The sequence below is a fragment of the Lathyrus oleraceus genome, chromosome 6 (genome assembly GCF_024323335.1).
Source record: "Lathyrus oleraceus cultivar Zhongwan6 chromosome 6, CAAS_Psat_ZW6_1.0, whole genome shotgun sequence".
NCBI lineage: Eukaryota > Viridiplantae > Streptophyta > Magnoliopsida > Fabales > Fabaceae > Lathyrus > Lathyrus oleraceus.
In genome coordinates, this window is record NC_066584.1 from 8,497,545 (window position 1) to 8,516,910 (window position 19,366).

Below are 19,366 nucleotides of genomic sequence, written 5' to 3' on the forward strand. Positions count from 1 at the left end.
GATTAAGAAATTTTTCACTTAACACACAAACACTTTTTTTTATCAATGTGAGACTTAAAAACTAAAACCGAAATTTTGTAGCTCTGAGTTTGGATGCTTGTGTCATTCAATTTTGGTTTTAATTCCACCTTCAATACCATTATTGGAACATGGAGATAGATTTAAAATATATATATTTATATATATCCACCAAATTCAACCAAACATGTGTTGTAGAACGCAAAATCGTGATTACGAATAAACCCAAAATTGAATGACACAAGCATTTAAACACATAGATCGTAAAATGTAATCAACATGTTAAAGATTAAAAGGAAAAGAACATCAGTATATAAAACTAAATATAACAACACATTTCATAATGAAGTATATCAACTAGCCAATATTAATATATTGTTTTCAAAAGATGGCAATCACATAAGCTATTTGAAAATTGAAGGAGTTTGTGACCATCTCCTTTGCACTACTTAGAAATAAGCCACCAATCTAGAGAGAATCATAGGTTACATATTTGCAACAATAGTTTGATGAGGACTTGTATATATGTCCTAATTCCAAAAGGTTTTGTTTCCATAATATCACTAGTCAAGATGGTAAAAAAACAGATAGCATTAACTATTCTACATGAACATAACCTTCATCTGAGAATTCATAACCTGGACGGGTTCAGGTTCCTCCTTGAATTTCATCATAAGCATCAACATCTTTTCCCTTGCTATCTGAAATCAAAAGGAATGAAAAATATAGTGAGTAATCTCAGTAAATCAAGAATGATTTGAAATAGGACTTGAACCATCGTAGTATGTATACTCAGTCAAATACATCACCGCATGCTTGAGTCTAACTTATGGTTATCAAATCGAGATTCAGACTGTGAATCGGAATACCTGTTTTCTGATTCGCGGATAGAATCTTATTATGAATCACAAGATACATTACCAATTAAAGAGATGCAAACCAGAAATAAATAACAAGCAAGAAATTGAAGAGAAACTGGGTGAAATCAGGTCGCATCGGGCAGGTCCAATAGTACAATAGTAACGAGGAGCAAGCTTAGGACTGATCCAGCGAACCAAAAAGGTTTGCACATGAGACCACAACTTCAAAAAAACCAATAACCTACCATGAGGCTACAACAAAAATTTCTTTAAACCCCGCAATAAAATCATTTGCTAAGGCCAACATGGGAACAGGAAGTGATTCTTAGCAAATGATATTTCTTAACATTTGAAACCATTTTTCTTTGTCAACCATGTTAGAGGACGAGCTAATTTGCCATAGTAACAAATAAACTTTTGATAATACCCAATAAATCCAAGGTGTCATGAATTAGGTCTTCATCCTTTTGTCTATTGCATTCTATAACACAGTAATATTAATGGTTACACAGAATTACAACTCATAGTGACAAATCTTCTATTGTCTCATTTATCTAACCTATTCTAGGAAAATAAATTATTTACAATGAACACTGTGATCAATTTGTCATAAACACCACCCCTGAAATTTATGAGGCTGGTCTATGAGCATTGATTTACTAACAACAAATTGATGAAATGGGTGTCACTCAATCTTGGTAAGATGTCTGCAACTTGAAATTGAATACTAACGTCCTAGGAAGTCTTCATAAATGTATCATAAACGTCACAAATTAAATGACAATCGACTTTAACATGTCTGGTGTGTTCATGAAAAACGAAATTTAAAATGATTTGCATGGCACTCATGTTGACAAAATAGTGATGTTGGCCCTGTTTGAGGAAATCCAAGTTCATCGAAACATCTGAAAGAAGTTGAACACATAAAATGAAGTTGGTTCCATTTGAGGAAATCCAAGTTCATAACAACTTGAAGCCTAATTATTTATGAACAAGCAATAGACACGACACAATACTCTGATTTACTAGAAGATTTAGCGACTTGTACTTTCATTATACTTTTCTACTAGGTCAATGAAGAGTCAGGAAACAAGCACCGACACAATACTCTGATTTACTAGAAGATTTAGCGACTCGTACTTTCATTATACTTTTCTACTAGATCAATGAAAAGTCAAGAAATAAGCACCAACAAACAACAGACTGCATAGTGTTAGGATACCCTGCCCAATACACATCACTTTAAAGCACTCCATTTAGGAGTTATTCCAGTGAGAGAGAATGAACCAAGATGAGAGGTTCTTTTCAACTATACGATGAACCGTTGTCAAATGAAAATATAAGATGAATGAACATGGCATAATTCCCCAATCATCTTGCATTGTCACTCCACAACAAAATGGAGTTGATGAGAACAAAAACAGACACTTAATGGAAGTTGCCCGAGCATTACTATTTGAGATGAAAGTTCCAACGATTTTACTCACTGCTACCCACTTAATTAATTGCATGTTATCCTGTTTTAAATGATGTTATCTCATATTCCATCCTTTTACCTTCCCATACTCACTGCTACCCACTTAATTAATTGCATGTCATCATCTGTTTTAAATGGTGTTATTCCATGTTCTATCATTTTACCTTCTAGTTTTTTATTCTCCTAACTGCTACCCACTTAATTGGATGTGAAGAATGTCCTCTTGCATGGTGACCAACAAGAGGAGATGTATATGGAGCAACCATTTGATTTTGTTGCTCAAGGGGAGCAGGTGTGTCGCTTAAAGAAATCATTGTATGGCTTGAAACAATCACCTAGGTCTTGGTTTGGGAGATTCATTGAAGTGGTTTTGGCATTTGGATTGAAAAGATGTCATGATGATTTTAATAAAATCAACCGTGAAAACATCTTACTTATGATGTATGTTGATGATATTGTAATCATAAGAAGTGATAGCAAAGAAATTGACAAACTAAAGGCTTTTATCCAAACCAAGTTCCAAACCACAGATTTAGGAGTCTTGAAGTATTTATTGGGCATTGATTTATGTATTAAAAAAAAGGGATTTTCCTTTCCCGAAAGAAATATGTTCTAGATCTATTGAGTGAAATTGGTATGACGGGATCCAAACTATGTGAGACTCCTACAGAGCCTGGAGTTAAGATGAGAGTGGATGGAGCTCCTTTTTCGGACTACAGACAAAAGTATAGAAGTGGTGGCAAAATTGAATTATTTAACGATATCAAATATTGTTTTTCCTGTAAGTGTTATAAGTCAATTTATGTCCTCCCCTACCGATACTCATTGAGAAGCACTAATCAACATTGTTAAATATCTCAAGAAAGCTCCAGAGAATTGTGTACCAAGATCATGAGCATGTGCAAATGGAGGCTTTTTATGATTCAGATTAGGCAAGATGTGAATCGAAAGTCTACCATAAGATATTGTGGATTTTCCGAAGGTAATTTGATATCCAGGAAGACTACGAAACAAAATGTGGTAGCAAGATCAAGTGTAGAAGCAAAATACAGAGTTATAGCTCAAGCTTGAGGGGAAGTATTAAAAGTTATATTATAATAATATATTACTAGAGTTTAGTATTAAGTATACAGGTTTGGCCCATTTATCTTTCTTATGTATTACTCTTTTAAACTATTAATATAAATATGAGAGTCACTACACATTGTAGTGTATCTAATTGATTATTCATATTGCTACTCTCTACGGAAGAAGGTGGGGGAGAATATATATGCACCAACGGCTAAAGATATGTTTGGCAAGTAATTAAAGCTTGCCACAAATTATCGATACAATAAAGAGCAGACAAAAGATCACCATCATCTTGATGGTATTTAACAATAATCTCAAGAGGAGTATTCATTAGACTAGTCAATTAGAGACCAACTATAGGAATCAAATATGTGGCATACTTATGTTGATGGAGAAGAATGCATATGGGAGTTGAATGAACCTCAAAACTAAGAAAATAATGCAGGCTTCCATGATCTATCGTATGAAATAAGGTTTGTAACTCTTGTTTAAGTCGTTGAATGGAAGCATGATCATAACTAGTAATAATAATATCATGAACTTACAGAAGCAAAACAATACTTATAGATGTGTGATGAATAAATAGAGAGGAATCATACTGACTCTAAATAAAGAACTCGAGTAAAGTGGAATACAATTTCTCATACCATACTCTAGCGTTTGTTTCAAATCATATAAAGAGTGTTTGAACTTGCAGACACCTTTAGATGTAGAGGATAGACCTAAAGGAGGAGTCATACAAATATTTCTAGTCAAACCATCATGAAGAAATCCATTTTTCACATCAATTTGGTGAAGAGACCACCCGTAAGAAGCTAATATAGAGAGCACAATGCAAACAATTGTCGTTATAGCAATGGGTGCAAGGCAACCAATCGAGCTTTGTGACGGCTGAGGGATCAATATGAATTTAGTTTCATAGAATATATTCATTTGCACCCTATGGATTTGATATCAAGAGAACAAGAAACAATATATCATGTGAAATTTCTTTTAAGAGTTTGAAATTCATCATTCATTGCTTTGATCATGCGCACATCTTTAACCTCTGAGAAGATATCCATTTGGTGAAGAGACCACCCATAAGAAGCTTCTATAGAGAGCATTGGGCAAACAATCTCATCACAATTTATTCCCCCTTGTTTCCTATGGCAACCGATTGAGCTTTGTAATGGCTGAGGGATCAATCTGAATTCAGTTTCATAAAATACACTCATTTGCATCCTTATGGATTTGATATCAAGAAGAAAAGAAATAACATATCATGTAAGATTTTCTTGAAGAATCTGAAATTCCCCATTCATTGCTTTTATCATACGCACATCTTTAATAGTCTACGAGTGACAAGTGGGAATAGATATTGATATATCTTATATGTACTTGTGTAGGCCCCCAACTATATAAGACCCAAGACCCATTTAGAGTGGCCCAAAGAATAAAATAAGAGAAAAGAAATGTTGGTTACGAGGGAGGGAAGAAAGTGAATATGTTATATAGGGTGAAGGATAGAATAATGAGGCCTCTTGGAGAATCATTGGAGAATCATTGATTTGGTTATGGACAGAGATCATTTGTTTCTCCAAAGGGGATCAGCTATAGGGTAGTAGGAATCCTAATTTGTCTGTATACTTTCATATTTCAGTCATTTTACATATTTTACGCTCAATCTAAAGTGGTCTTTCTTTAATTTTTGTACTGTTGATTTTGGATTCTTATTAGACATGCTAGAGAGAAAGGAAGTCGGAGAAGTATGAAGAATCATACCTGTCTGGTGAATATCTATCTGGTGCTCGAAATGTTCTAACAGAATGTCGTGGTTCAACAGGTACAGGTTCAGGTGGCGGATCAACGTCGTGAAGGGGCATGGGAACCTTCTCTCTGTGTTGTCTGACATATACATTCCCTGATTTAAAATATTCTATAGATTGAGGCGTAATAGAAAAATGGAGAAGAATAGCAATATCATTCATGGCATGAGAAATGCAATGAAACATAATTTGACTATAAAAAAATGACACATTCTTAGAAATACAAAAATGATGATTAGAGACATAAAACACAAGTGTTTATGTGAGTGACTATACTTCGTCAATGCACATTGAACAGACTTTACTCCAAGTTTATGCCTTTCAAACAGGTGAGTAAAACACACCCAAAAATATGCAAATCACTATAATGAGGTTGAGTTTTAAAAACACAGAAGATAATCAAAATCAATAATCGTAGAAGAAAAGTGATTGATCAAAATAATAGTTGTGGATAGAGCCTCCACCTAACATTTGGATGGAACAAAAGCGCTAAAGAAGTAGGGTGTGTTTTACATAAAGCAGGTAACTATTTATGCGTTTTGTCATCCAATTTTGTTGGGGTACTGGGACAAGATCGTCCTTTTCTTAAAGCTAATCCTAAAACTCAGGAGACATATACCTATTACCAGAATCCGAGTGAAATTATGTAACACTTCCTTATAATTGAGTTTCAACATGACGGGAATTTCTTAAACAGAGAACAATTGAGATTTAGATTGGAAAAAATATATTTCAGTAAAACGACTGTAATAATCAGTAAATGTGACAACCTTTATAGTGAGCATAAGAAACTACATGAGACATACACAACATCACTATGAATCACTCAAAACATGTAGAAGTACGATGAGCACAAGTCAAAAAAGAAAGTGTTTAAATTTTAGCCAATTTGTAAACACAACGTGAAACAAAGCCAGTAGAAACATGTTTATTTCTAGCAAACAAATTTTAAATATACCAGACAAAACAACCGAATTTGGATAGCCTAATTTTTCATGTCAATCTTCATATAACAATTGAAACCATTTTTTACAAACAAGAAATAAATTCCTGGAATAAACTAGAGTTGAATCAGTTTTCCCATTTTAGGCCCCTTCACGATCCCCTTCTCTGATACCTGCTCCTGTACAGGACAACCCTACCAAGAAAGATTATTACAATTGTTATCCACCAATTGACCATCGGCCAATAAGTTGGAAGCAATTCCAGTGGATAGAAGCACATTCCAAAAATAAGAGTTTATGTCACCAACATTAGACATTAGTAATAATGAAGGTATTATCATCAACATTTTAGAGTTTAAGTTGTACAAGTATTCAAATGAACCCATCATGTGATGTGACAAACAAGAATCAAGAAATGATGGACAAGACACATTAAGCCGTAGTTTGAATGCTCAAAACCGAAAATGACATCAAAATTCCCCCAATGGCGAAGACCAATTGCAAAACTTGTACTCGCATAAAATGCCTACACCAGATGTTGTTGGTTATAGAGGATGTGTGGGCAGTCAGAGATGATTTAACCCTACTGTTTGCAATAACTACAACACTCGAAAATGACAGCATCATGGGACATGGTTCTTTGAGTAAGGAGATGTCCCTCTTGAGTATCTTTGTAGACACAAGTATCCAAAGAAGGAACATGGTACCTATTTAGCAAAGAACCTCTGACAACCTCAAATTTTGGACAAAGCTTCATGAGAAATTAATCAACTACTAGTGTTGTAGACTTCTTGGACAACAGCGAGACAAGAGTTTTGAAAAATAGCATGTGTAATTGAGAGTGTTCTGGCCAAAGATTCAAACAACCAAAATAATAATCTTGAATGGACAAACTTCCTTGTTTGTAATTGGCTATCTCTATCTCCAACTGAAAACGCTTGGTTTTATTATCCTAATTATAAATACGCTTCAAATAGTTTCACATTTCTTGAGCAGTTAAAAAAGAGCACACATTATTGATCATTTGAGGATCTATAGTACTGACAGTCCAAGTGATAATTTAAGCATATTTGGTTTCTCGCACAGCTAAATCAACATTCTTTGTCGATGTCTTAGAGACATCATCTAAGTGACTCCATAAGGTCTTTCTTTCTCGATACTAATTCAATGCACAACCTTCAAATATTGAACATATATAAGGCCTTAGAGACATCATCCAAGTGTAAACCAAAGCAATGCGAAAAAGTAAGTCATAAATGTATTGATTCATTGCCCAACCTTCAAGTATTAACCAACCAATTAAAAACGAGTTGTAAAGAGTCTCCAACGGATAAGGTATGGCATGAACATATATTTATCTAAAGGGGTAATCATCACCTTATTATAAGTTCATTTTGTACGTTGAGTTAAACTCAACTAAGCTTATAAGATCTATTGGGCCATCTCGTATCAATTTCTACTATCTAACTACTCAGGTCACGCTCCAGATGTCTAATACTGGGCGTGAAGGGGGGTGTATTACATGTTCCACATTAGATGAGATATGACTTAAGTATATACTTAGGACCAATCTATAATTCTAAGATGGTATCAAAGGATATCCAAGATTTGTTTGGTCACCTGCTATCAGATTTCTGTTATCATACTATTATGATCACACTATAGATGTTCAATCATGGGTGTAAAAGGGTGTTAAAAGTCCTACATTTGATGAGATGTGACAACATATGATTATACGCAGGGACAATCCTTATCTTACAAATCGGTTTTGTAAGTTAAGTTGGGCTAAAACCAAATTCTAAGACAACTAAGATAAAACAATAAACCTACAACAATACAAATTGCAAAGAGCAAATGCGGGAAGGCGAATCGCAAAGAACCACGAAAAAAGATTCACCAGCAATACAAAGAACCACAAGCAGTAGTGAACCAAAATGAACCACAAGCAGCAATTAGAACCAAACCAAAATACACAATTGCAGGAGTAAGAACGAAGGATCAAGATCATGATCCTACCAAGATTCACAATCGCTACCCATAATCACGATCACAGAAGGAATTGCAAAGCAATATTTTGCGACTCTTAAACCCAACAAACAACCATGACTGTAACCAACATTGTATCGATCAACCAAGTCGATAGCGTGTCAAGCAAGGTAGTCAAGCACGAGATCTTAAGTAGGATCAGACGGCCTGTGAAAGATCGTAGCACGACACTTAAGTTCGGACGGCCTGTGAAAGATCATAAAACTAGGATCGTAGCACGACACTTAAGATCTTACATAAGGGCAAAATGGTAATTTATGGACAAAAACCTGACAATTATAATACATGAACAAAATAATCTATAAATCACAACACTCAACCAAGGAGGAGGGAGGGAGAGTATCGAGTAAAGAGGCAGCCATTTTGTGTTTTTGTGTTTTAGAGTTAGGACTTAAGAGGGAGAACTTAATTTAAAAATCAAGTTCACTTAAAAAAACGACCCGGTTAGAAAGCCCAACAAAACAGGCCCAGGCGCCCAACACTATGATTTTTACGATCTTACTATGGAAAACTCGATCTTGACTACTAAGTGCATGAAAAAGTTTTTTTCATATCGTAGCACTAAAAGGTAACTTCAACATGTAAGATCGTAAGATCTTAAGACCAGCACTCGATCTTGACTACATTGCTGTCAAGGAATAGAGTTTTATCTTTTCTCTATTGCACCGCATACTTTATATAATAGTATCAATGATTACACGTAATTACAATTCAATGACAAATATTCTATCGTCTGATTTATCGAACCTATTTTAGGAAAGTAAATTATTTACGATATAGACCGAGATTAATTCTTGATTAGCACTAGGAAAACCCTAACACCTTTCAAACTCCAACATAGGCCATTTGAGCATATCCATTGGACCTTAGAGAGATTTGTGGCCACTCCCTCTTTTGAATAATGTTGCCCAAAAACTAATGTTAATCGACCAAAATGGTGTTTGTTTTCCTTGTTATCGACAAATTAGTGATCACAAAGTACTTGCAAAACTGAATTTCAAGTGTTTGAGATGTTCCTCCCAAGTATGACTATAAACCAAAGTATCATCAAAGAAAACCAAGCATAACATAGGCTTGAAAAGATCATTCATGAGAGTTTGAAAAGTTGATGGGTCGTTGATCAATTCAAAAGGACCCAAGGTATTCTTAGTCTCCTTCGTGAGTTTTGAAGGCAGTCAGTCGTGTGTTTGTCTTCTTGACGCCTTTACTTGGTTATACTCAAATTTAGAGAAATTAGATGCATCATTAAACTCGTTCTAAAGTTCACCCAACACAAGAATTGAGAACTTATCAAGTGTTACTTATCAAGTATTGTCAGCTTAACTAAAATCCTACAGTCCGCTCACACATAGCATGTTCCATATTACTTCTTCACTAGGATCACTCAGAAATAGCTTGTTTAATATTTTACTTCTTCACTAGGATCACTCGCATATAGCTTGTTCCATATCACTTCTTCACTAGGATCCCTCACATATAGCTTGTTCCATATCACTTCTTCACTAGGATCCCTAGAGTCGAGAAAGAACTTTGACTTTGGCAGTGGGAGATAATTTGACTGAGAGAAGGCTACTAAAGGAAAACTTATTAGTAGAGTTTAAGATTATTCATAGAGTTTAAGAGTGAGATTATTGAGAAAACCCAATGAAACATTGGAATGAATTTAGAGCTATGGCACAAGGAACGTGAGCTCTTATGAATGAAGATGGTACTAAATAATTTTAAGATACAATGCAAAAGACTTGAAGATCTTTTGCAACAATAGATCAACTATCTGCATTGCTCACTAGCTGGACAATTATTGGATAACTGCATCTTACATTTCTTTTGGGCATTAATTAATAGATGTGTTGATAAAGTACCAGCCAACAAAAGAACAATTCAATCAACTTACTTGTCAGCTAGAACTAGAAATGATAATCATTCACTAGCTAGAGTGGGACGGTTCTAAATAATGTAAATTTGAAATCATTTCTAGTAATTGTCTTTGGCTCATTAATTAGAGCAGTCTATTTAACCAAAATAGTGCTTCAATCCTATTAACAACTTTAAAATATATCCGAAGCCAATCTACCCACAAGGCTCCAATTGAGTTTAGCCAAGTCATACCCAAGTCTATATCCACCTTCATTTCACTATATTGGGCATGTCCCTTTGATCTTGTTTTATACCCATTTGCCAATTCAATCTCCACTGCCTCCTGTGCTGCCTGTCCCATTGCAGTGACTAGTTTCATATAAATAAAGTTGTTGGTTGGTTGCACCACTATCCACCAAAAGAGAATGTGAACTCCTTGTACTCTCCCTCTCAGTTTAATGGTCTGAACCATGCAATTCCTTTCCACTAATCCGGTAGGTAGAATTAACTTGTTGGAAACCAGAAATAACAGAAGCAAGAAATCAAAGAGAAATTGAGAATTGCAAATGGAATGTGAGTATTTATTGACAGAAAAAAAGACATGCAGAAGGGATAAATCCCTACTGCCAAAAGAGATGCTTACCCAGAGACAACAAAGTTATGTCATTTTTAAGTAAAAACAGGTGACATAACAAAATTATAAGCCAAAATATCATATATGAACCTCAATAGTTCATGATTTGAGTCATAAATCAAATGACACATAAGAAAAGGGTTGGTTTTACAAAGTTGACGATAAAGCGTAGTTGGCTAAACTAAGTTTAGGTAGTGATTCCTTAGAATGAATCCGGATTTATCATAGTGAATCAGGATTCAAGATGAGATTCATGTCCAAATAGATACACATTGGAGATTCATATTTTTTGGGTTCAATCTAGGTTGTTAATCTCGGACAGTGGCATGTAGCGCCGGACCCCCAAAATGCTATGGCAGTATGGCGGATAGTGGGATGACAGCTATTTCCAACAGCATACATAAATACTTAAAAATAGAATTGTGACAGCATATATAATAAAATTCCAACAGTAGATAGAAATTCCAACATCATACATTCCAGAGGCATAGGATGACGATGCCATGGCTGTTATTAAAATTGAAACAGAGCAACGAAAACAGAACAAAGGAGAAGGCAAGGGAGAACAGTGGAAAACGGGAGGCGAGGGAGAACAAGAGGAGTACGGCTAGAACGGCAAAAAACAGCGGAGAACAAGGGGAGTATAGCTAGAAAGGCGAAGAATAGGGGACATTTGCGAAGAACATTCAAGATCAAAGAATAGTGGAAAACAGGAACGGAAGCAATCGAAAAGACCAAGATAGCCTTAAAAAAACTGGGTTTACAAATTTGCACCCAAAATGAGAATGGCGGCCAGCAAACCGCTATGGCACTGCTATTGCGCCGCTACAACACCGCTATTCGCGGCCGCTATGACCGCTAATGTCAATAGCGCTTCACAAGCCAATAGCGTAGCTGTGAGGGGTCGTGCCGCTACGCTACACCTCCATAGCTGCGCTATAGCGCACTATTGACAACCTAGGGTTCAATTTAGTATCGAATCGAGATAAGACTTTTGTGCATTGTAAGATATTAACCATGCTTAGGACAATAATAAAAGAGAGGGGGGAACTAGTCTGAACAATGAACATTGAGCTATCTTCTAAAGCTTGTACAAACATCATAGTAAACCATGTGCAGCGCAAAAAATCATGACATCAGAAAGTTTTAGTAACTAAATAATTTAGAACTCATATAGTAAAAACTAGTGGAAAAGAAAGAAATATCTTAACCTGAATGTTCCTTGCTATAAGCCACCAAATCGCGTATTGTCTCAGAAGAATTATCGACTTTTGGTGGTCTTCCTCGCTTCTTAGTAGGGCCAGGCGAAATTTCATTAACAGGCTTCTTGATCCTTTTTCCAGCTGATTGGAAGGGAACTACTAGAGGTGTAGTCTTAGTGACTGCATCTGCCGGGAACAGTTCAGGGGAATCAGTTCTTACACCAGCATTGGAAGTCTTTCCATTGGCAGTTTCAAAAGGTACAGCTAATGGCGTTCCTACTTTCTTAAGACGCCGAAATTTCTCAGAGGAACCACATTCAACACCACCATTAGAAGCAGTATTGACTTCTTCAACAGAATTGTTGTTGTCCTTTGCCTTGGTACCACCTTGTTCAGCTTGAGCAGGTCCGCATTTGCCAACAAAGTAAGAAGTTGCCTTCTCACAGAAACTGTTTCCATCAAAGACTAAAACCTCAAAGAGTGATTCACCATTGTACTTAAAGACAAGGAAATCATTCTCTTTCAAAGAGTGATCCTTCACAAATCGTTCCCAACCGTTCTCGAAGTAAACAGAATCATCTCTAATTACCAGCCCTATATTCCACAAAACTCCACTAGGACCTTTAAGGGTAACATTTTCCGGCAACTTCTTCTTTAAGTTGTCTGAAAATGTTTTGGGAAGTGCCTGCAACAAAAGTATAAATTTCCATTTGAGATTAAAAAACATCGAGCTGAAGAATCTAAGAGATATTGGTAGAATATATATTCCTACCTAAGAGCTAAACATCTAAACATAATTACTTGCTTGAGAAACAACCATTAACTATGTAACACCAACACCTCTTAAAAAAGTGAAAAAAGTGTGTTTGTGTCGGTGTCCATGTCCAAAACCGACAGTGGTGATTCCGTTTAATTTAATCATTATTTCAAATTATTATCGTTGTCAACATTTTTTTCAAATTATTATCGTTGTCAACCTGTCGTTGTCAACCTGCCAGCATCGACCGACACGCGTCGACCTGTAGGTGTCGTATTTCAATTGTCATTGCTTCATAGGGCCCATTAACCATCTCACGTACATGATTCAGATTAACATAGATAATGTTTACTCGGCAAGGAAAAGAAAACTACAATATGAAAAGCATGATTTTATTGCAATGCAAACTCAAAACAAAGCAAACCTAGAAAGACAGATAAAAAAAACAGATCTACAGCTTATGTCACAGTTCCTAAGCCATTATTTCAAAACAAGCATATCTATATACATAAATACAATAATCATGGCATAAAAAAGGGGAAAACCTAACGGCTAAGCTAATAATCAAAAGCTTAAAACTTTCTTCAAAAGAACTAACAGTAGTTAAAGAAACTGTACAAAAATACAAAATTAAATGGTGGGCAAGTACAAAAATGCAAAAAAATAAAAATAAAAAGGTGAAAATAGTATGAACATGAAGTGCATGTTCTGAAACACCCAAATATGAAAACTCAAAAAAGGTTTGATTTTTATTTGATTAAGAGCATGGAAATAAAGAAAAGACGAAAAGGGGTTACTTACAAGTTGTTGCTGAAAATCGTTGTGAAGAAATTGAGTGAAATGGATGAACTGGAAATGGGTCCAGTAAATCTCTTCCTGCCATGATTTGAAGTGGTTGCCGCTTTGTCCTTCACCGGCCATTTCGAAGACAGAGGGAGTGAAATGGTTCAAAAAGGTGCAAACTTTTTGTTTTGTAAGCGAAAGGTCAAAAACTCAGTGAAATGGTTGAAATTCTAATTATTTTTTAAATATATTTTTAAAAGGTTAAAATACAAATTTCACAACGGTACACATTTTTTTTATTATAAAAAGTTTATGAGGAGGGTTTATAATTTAAAAAATGTAAGAAATGCAAGAGAAGTTTTCATTTTAATTCATTTATTATATTTTTAATAAAAAATTAATTAATTCATTCTAGAAGGGGGATAAAAAGATATGCATGAATATTAAGTATACTAATTTTATTTTGATGTCAAATAAAAATAGAGTATTTAATACTTGTTATTTTTTAAAGAATACTAGTAAATAATTGGTAATGATGTTATTTGTAATTAATATTTATCAAATATATTAAAAATTTATAAAAAAACTATATTAAATAGGTGTTGAAAAAATAATTAATTTAGAACTCTTTGTTTAGAAAAATATAAGAAAATTAAAAATGAGAAACAATATAGTATTAGTACCATGTATTTTTTATTTGGATCTACTTGTATTTTTATTTTATTTGTATCATATTTTTTTATTTTCTTTTTCTTAGATCTATAGAAGCCAAGCCAAAATAAAATTATGATTATTTTTCATTTTTCATTTTTCATTTTTATCTAGGTCAATTTTCTAAATAAAAATGCATTTTTTATTTTCTTACCTACCTTTTTCTATAATATTATATCTTAGTTTATTCATGTTTATTAAGTTATCTATTATTTTTTCTTAATTATGGATACATCTCTTTTTAATTTAAAAAAGTGAAAAAAAAATATTATTTATCAAAATAAATTTTTTGAATTTTTTAATGTTGTTTTATTTTTTATTTCTTCTTAATTTCAGATTTTATTTTTGACTTTTTTTCTTTCATGTATCATTTTTTTTAATCTAAAATCATCTATCTATTATTTTTTCTTAATTATGGATTCAACTTTTTTCAATTTAATAAAAAATTGAAAAGAAAAAAATACTATCTATTTTTAAATTCTTAATTTTTGGATTTTTTAATCCTGTCTCAGTTTTTTATATCTTCTTAATTTCAGATTTCATTTTTTGCTTTTTACTTTCCTATATTATTTTTTTCTAGATCTAAAATCACTTATTATTGGAAATAAAATATCTGTTTTTTTTAAATGAAAAGAAAATAATAGTAAAGTTGTTCATTTTTGGATTTGTTAATTTTGTTTAATATTTAGTTTTTTCTTAATTTACGATTTTATTTTTGGTCATTTTTCTTTAATATATTGATTTTTAGTATGATATCATCTATTATTAGAATCAAAATATTTGTTTTTTGTATTTCTAAAAATAATTGTAAGGAAATTAACACTACCAATTATACCGTTGTTTATTTCTAGTTATTGATTTTTCCTCATATTTATTATTTTCTTAATTTCTAATTTTATTTTGGTTAACAGTTTTTCACATTTCTATTTTTTTAATATGAAATCATCTATTATAGAATATATTTGGTTTTGCTTTTTTTAAAATAATTTACCTTTGTTAAAAATATCTATAATAAAAAGTGTTTGTTATTTTTTATTGTTCTAAAAAAGTTTAAAACATAAGACACTACCTATTATAAAGTTTTTTATTTTTGGATTTATTAGTTTTGCCTCATAGTTATTTTCTTATTAGTTTTAAATTTTATTTTGGTTAATTTTTTTCATATGTTTATTTTTTTAAAATATGAAAACTATTATAGAAAATGTCTTATATTTTTTTAATTTCTAAATTTTTTGAAAATATAAGACACTACCTATTATAAAGTTCTTTACTTTTTTATTTATTAATTTTGTCTCATATTTGTTTTCTTCTTGGTTGTAAATTTTATTTTGGTTAATTTTCTTTCATATATCTATTTTTTTAAAAATGAAATCTATTATAGAAAATGTTTGTTACTTTTTCTTGTTTTAAAAAAATTTAAACACATAACACACTACCTATTATAAAAAAAAAAATACTTTAAGATTTATTAATTTTGTCTGATATTTATTTTCTTCTTTGTTTCAAATTTTATTTTGGTTAATTTTCTTTCATATTTCTATTTCTTTAAAATATGAAATATATTACAAAAAACGTCTGTTATGTTCAAAATAAAATTAAAAAAGATTATAGCATTGTCAATTAAAAAATTGTTTATTTTTGAATTTGTTAAATTTGCCTCATATTTATTTTCTTCTTAATTCCTAATTTTATTTTTAGCTATTTTTCTTTCATATGAATATTATTTAAAACTGAAATCATCTATTATATTTATTTTCTTCTTAATTTCTAATTTTATTTTGGTTAAATGTTTTTCATATTTCTATTTTTTAATATGAAATCATCTATTATAAAATATATTTAGTTTTCTTTTTTGATTAATAATTTGTCTTTTTTAAAAATATCTATTATAAAAAATGTTTTTTATTTTTTCTTGTTTTAAAAAAATTAAAAACATAAGACACTACCTATTATAAAGTTTTTTATTTTTAGATTTATTAGGTTTGCCTCATATTTTTTTTTCTTAGTTTCAAATTTTAGTTTGATTAATTTTCTTTTATATGTCTATTTTTTTAAAATATGAATCTATTATAGAAAATGTCTATTATGTTTTCTTGTTCAAAATAAATTTAAAAACATAAGATAGTACCTATTATAAATTTTTTTATTTTTGGATTTATTAATTTTGTCTCATATTTATTTTCCTCTTAATTTCAAATTTTATTTTGGCTAATTTTCTTTCATATGTCTATTTTTTTTAAAAATGAAATCTATTATAGAAGATGTCTGTTATTTTTTCCTATTCTAAAACAAAATAGAAAAAGATAATAGCATTGTCAATTAAAAAATTATTTATTTTTGAATTTGTTAAATTTGTCTCATATTTATTTTCATCTTAATTCCTAATTTTTTTTAGCTATTCTTCTTTCATTTGAATATTATTTAAATCTGAAATTATCTATTATTTGAAATATATATATATATATATATATATATATATATATATATATATATATATATATATATATATATATATATATATATATATATATTAATATTTGGTTTTCTTAATTTTGGTTTTCATTTTTTTTCTTAATTCCATATCTTAATTTAGGATTACTTGTAATCTAACTACATAATTTGCTAATTTTTTAACTATCTTGCATTTTAAAAATATGAAATCTTCAATTATTTGTTTTAAATTAGAAATTATATGTATTTTTATTTTATGGTTTATTTTTTATTTGTTATTTTGTCTTTTATCTCTTATATTTCTATATAATATATCTTTTATTTTCATCAATCCATTTATTTTATAGTTATAGGAAATTGAAGGCAAAGAGATAGAGTTTTAAAGTTAGAGCTTCTGTAAATGATCTTTTTATGTATAATATCTTTACTTTATATTTTTATTTTCTGTTCAAACAATAAATAACTAAATCTCCAATGGTTGGGGTATTAGTAATTGACTTTTGGTAAATAGCTCTTGCATCCATAAATTAATGCTTTCTATTGAATAATTATTATTATATTATTTATTAAATATCATTCTTAATAGTTATTTTATGGTTTAAATAGTATTTTGTTCTCTATAAATTGATGTGTTTTTTTATTTTCTTTCGTGTATCTTTTTTTTTCAATGCTAAAATCATTTTGGTTTTAGTCCTTAAAGTTAAAATTCGTAGGAATCCTATGAATTTTCATGCGGATTTTAACTTTAGGATTAAAACCAAATGAAATTCAACATTTAAAGACTTCATCCATACAAAAAAGATACATAGGCAAAAAAACAAAAACACGTCAACTTATAGGGATTAAAAGACTATTTAAGTCTTATTTTATTGAATAATCCTCTATAAAATGATTTATGATTCATTTTGTAAAACAAGAGTATAATTAGTAAATTCTTTGAACTAGATATTTTAGTCTACTGTCTCCTAAAAATACTAGTGAAACTATGGCTAACAATGGACGAACGGACTCTAAAATAGTTTGAAACTCAATTTAGTAATTAACTCGTGTAACTTAATTTTTGAATCAAATTAGTTGAACTTAAGCTCAAAACTAAGTTCATAAAATACATGAGTTGAATTTGAGTTATATGTGTGTCTGTGTATGTTTAAAAGATCCACATTAGGCAACATGTGATTCATCAAGGGAAAACAAATAATGCACGCTACCTAAAGTGGGGTTCCTAAATGCCTATTATCACAATGTGTGTTAGTTTATCACAATATGCACCTCATTATCTATATTGTTTACCCTTTGATTAAATCACTTGTCCATCTATGAAAACATGGAGAATGATGTGTCTCTACCCAATAACGGAATGAGAAAAGCAATCAAAGAAGGAAGTCACGTTCTTCAGGATAATGTGGAGAATAATTGCTCACTTCTCACATTCCTGGGAGAGAAGAATATTGTAGTCGCTTTCTTGGGTTCTAAGATCTAGGCCCAAGAGGTTCCCATAAACATCGCAACCATAAGGTTGAACAAGGATATTCAATTAACTCGATAATCACTTAAATACAAAGCTTCTCACAATCCTTGCATGAGCTTATGCTAACACCATAATAACCATAAAAACCATCAGACACTCCTACATCACTAGGGGTTATCACTCATTGTACTTTAAGCATGTACAATTGACATCCATTGCGGGGTCACTACTACAAATAATATATTTCATGATAAAATTTTCACCTCACAAAACAAAAAACTGAGGTATAACTCCAGGATGCGTCGTGTTTTTTTTAAAAACCATTTATTCTCTCGCTTTCTCAAATAACCAAGGGGAAAACTAATTTAGGACATACATTGAATCCTAACAAATGCCGTTTATGTTTTTTATTTCTTTAAAAGCGGTGTTTTTTTTATTATCTATAAATTAAATGATTTTTTTCCTTCAGTTTCTTAAATATCTGAGGGGTTTAGATAATCAGCTTTTACAATAAAAGCACTCATAAACCCTAAGTTTAACTCATTTATAGTCATTTCAAACTCGTACACATCATTGTTGTTTCCACCTCTTGCAAGGTCATTGTTATATTTTAGAATAACCTTCATATGTTGGCAAACAAAGCCTTAGAGATTAAAGTCTAACATCACTATTCATGTTACATTAATGTTGTTGTTTGTTGTTGTTATTGTTGTTTATTATTGTTGTTGAGTCCCAAAGCCTTAGAGATTTTAATCTTGCTGTTGTTTTTGAGATCCGTTAGAGATTTAATCTTGTTGTTGTTGTTTTTTAAAATGAGATTGATGTTATATATTATTGTTTTGGTTGAAATAAATATGTTATAGGTTTATTGAGACTGATGTTATATGTTTATTGTTAATGTTGTTGTATTTTTGTTGAGAGATTATTTTTTGAGTTATTATTTAATATTAGTTATTGTTTAGATTGAGGTGAAGTTAATGTTGTTGTTATTTATTATTTTTTTATTTGTTGATGTTATTGTTGTTGTCTAGTTTGTATACTTGACAAAGTTTTGAAATCTATATATTTAGGGTTTAGTTATTGTTATTGATTTTGAGTTTGAGATTGAGACTAAGATTACGTTTTTTGTGATTATTTGTGCAGCTCTCATCTTATTCCTCTAAACATGTCAAGAGGACATTATAGTGACAGAAAATACACTTGAGTTTGTTATATCAAATGTCGATTGTTTATGTCACTAATCCCTCTTTGAACATATAATCTATTAATTTTTTTTTGG

The 19,366-nt window shown here is 31.3% G+C and overlaps 1 protein-coding gene across 1 annotated transcript; it reads right to left on the reverse strand.

Annotated features, from left to right (window-relative positions):
* Window positions 1-332: 332 nt before the first annotated feature.
* Window positions 333-13,688, reverse strand: LOC127093533 (B3 domain-containing protein REM21). The gene is made up of 4 exons (XM_051032480.1): window positions 13,476-13,688; window positions 11,927-12,602; window positions 5,191-5,313; window positions 333-719 (listed from the first exon to the last, which is right to left on the reverse strand). Exons 1-4 carry the CDS (start codon window positions 13,593-13,595, stop codon window positions 667-669), a joined length of 972 nt encoding a protein of 323 aa, XP_050888437.1. The 5' UTR covers window positions 13,596-13,688; the 3' UTR covers window positions 333-666.
* Window positions 13,689-19,366: the final 5,678 nt, after the last annotated feature.

What these genes read in the sequence shown, in the direction of transcription:
- LOC127093533 (XM_051032480.1), bottom strand. Translation starts at nt 13,595, where the DNA reads ATGGCCGGTGAAGGACAAAGCGGCAACCACTTCAAATCATGGCAGGAA. An exon ending in ACGATTTTCAGCAACAACTT is followed by an intron (nt 12,603 to 13,475) that starts GTAAGTAACCCC and finishes CTTTTGTTGCAG; the next exon opens with GCACTTCCCAAAACATTTTC. An exon ending in GATAGATATTCACCAGACAG is followed by an intron (nt 720 to 5,190) that starts GTATGATTCTTC and finishes TTTTGATTTCAG; the next exon opens with ATAGCAAGGGAAAAGATGTT.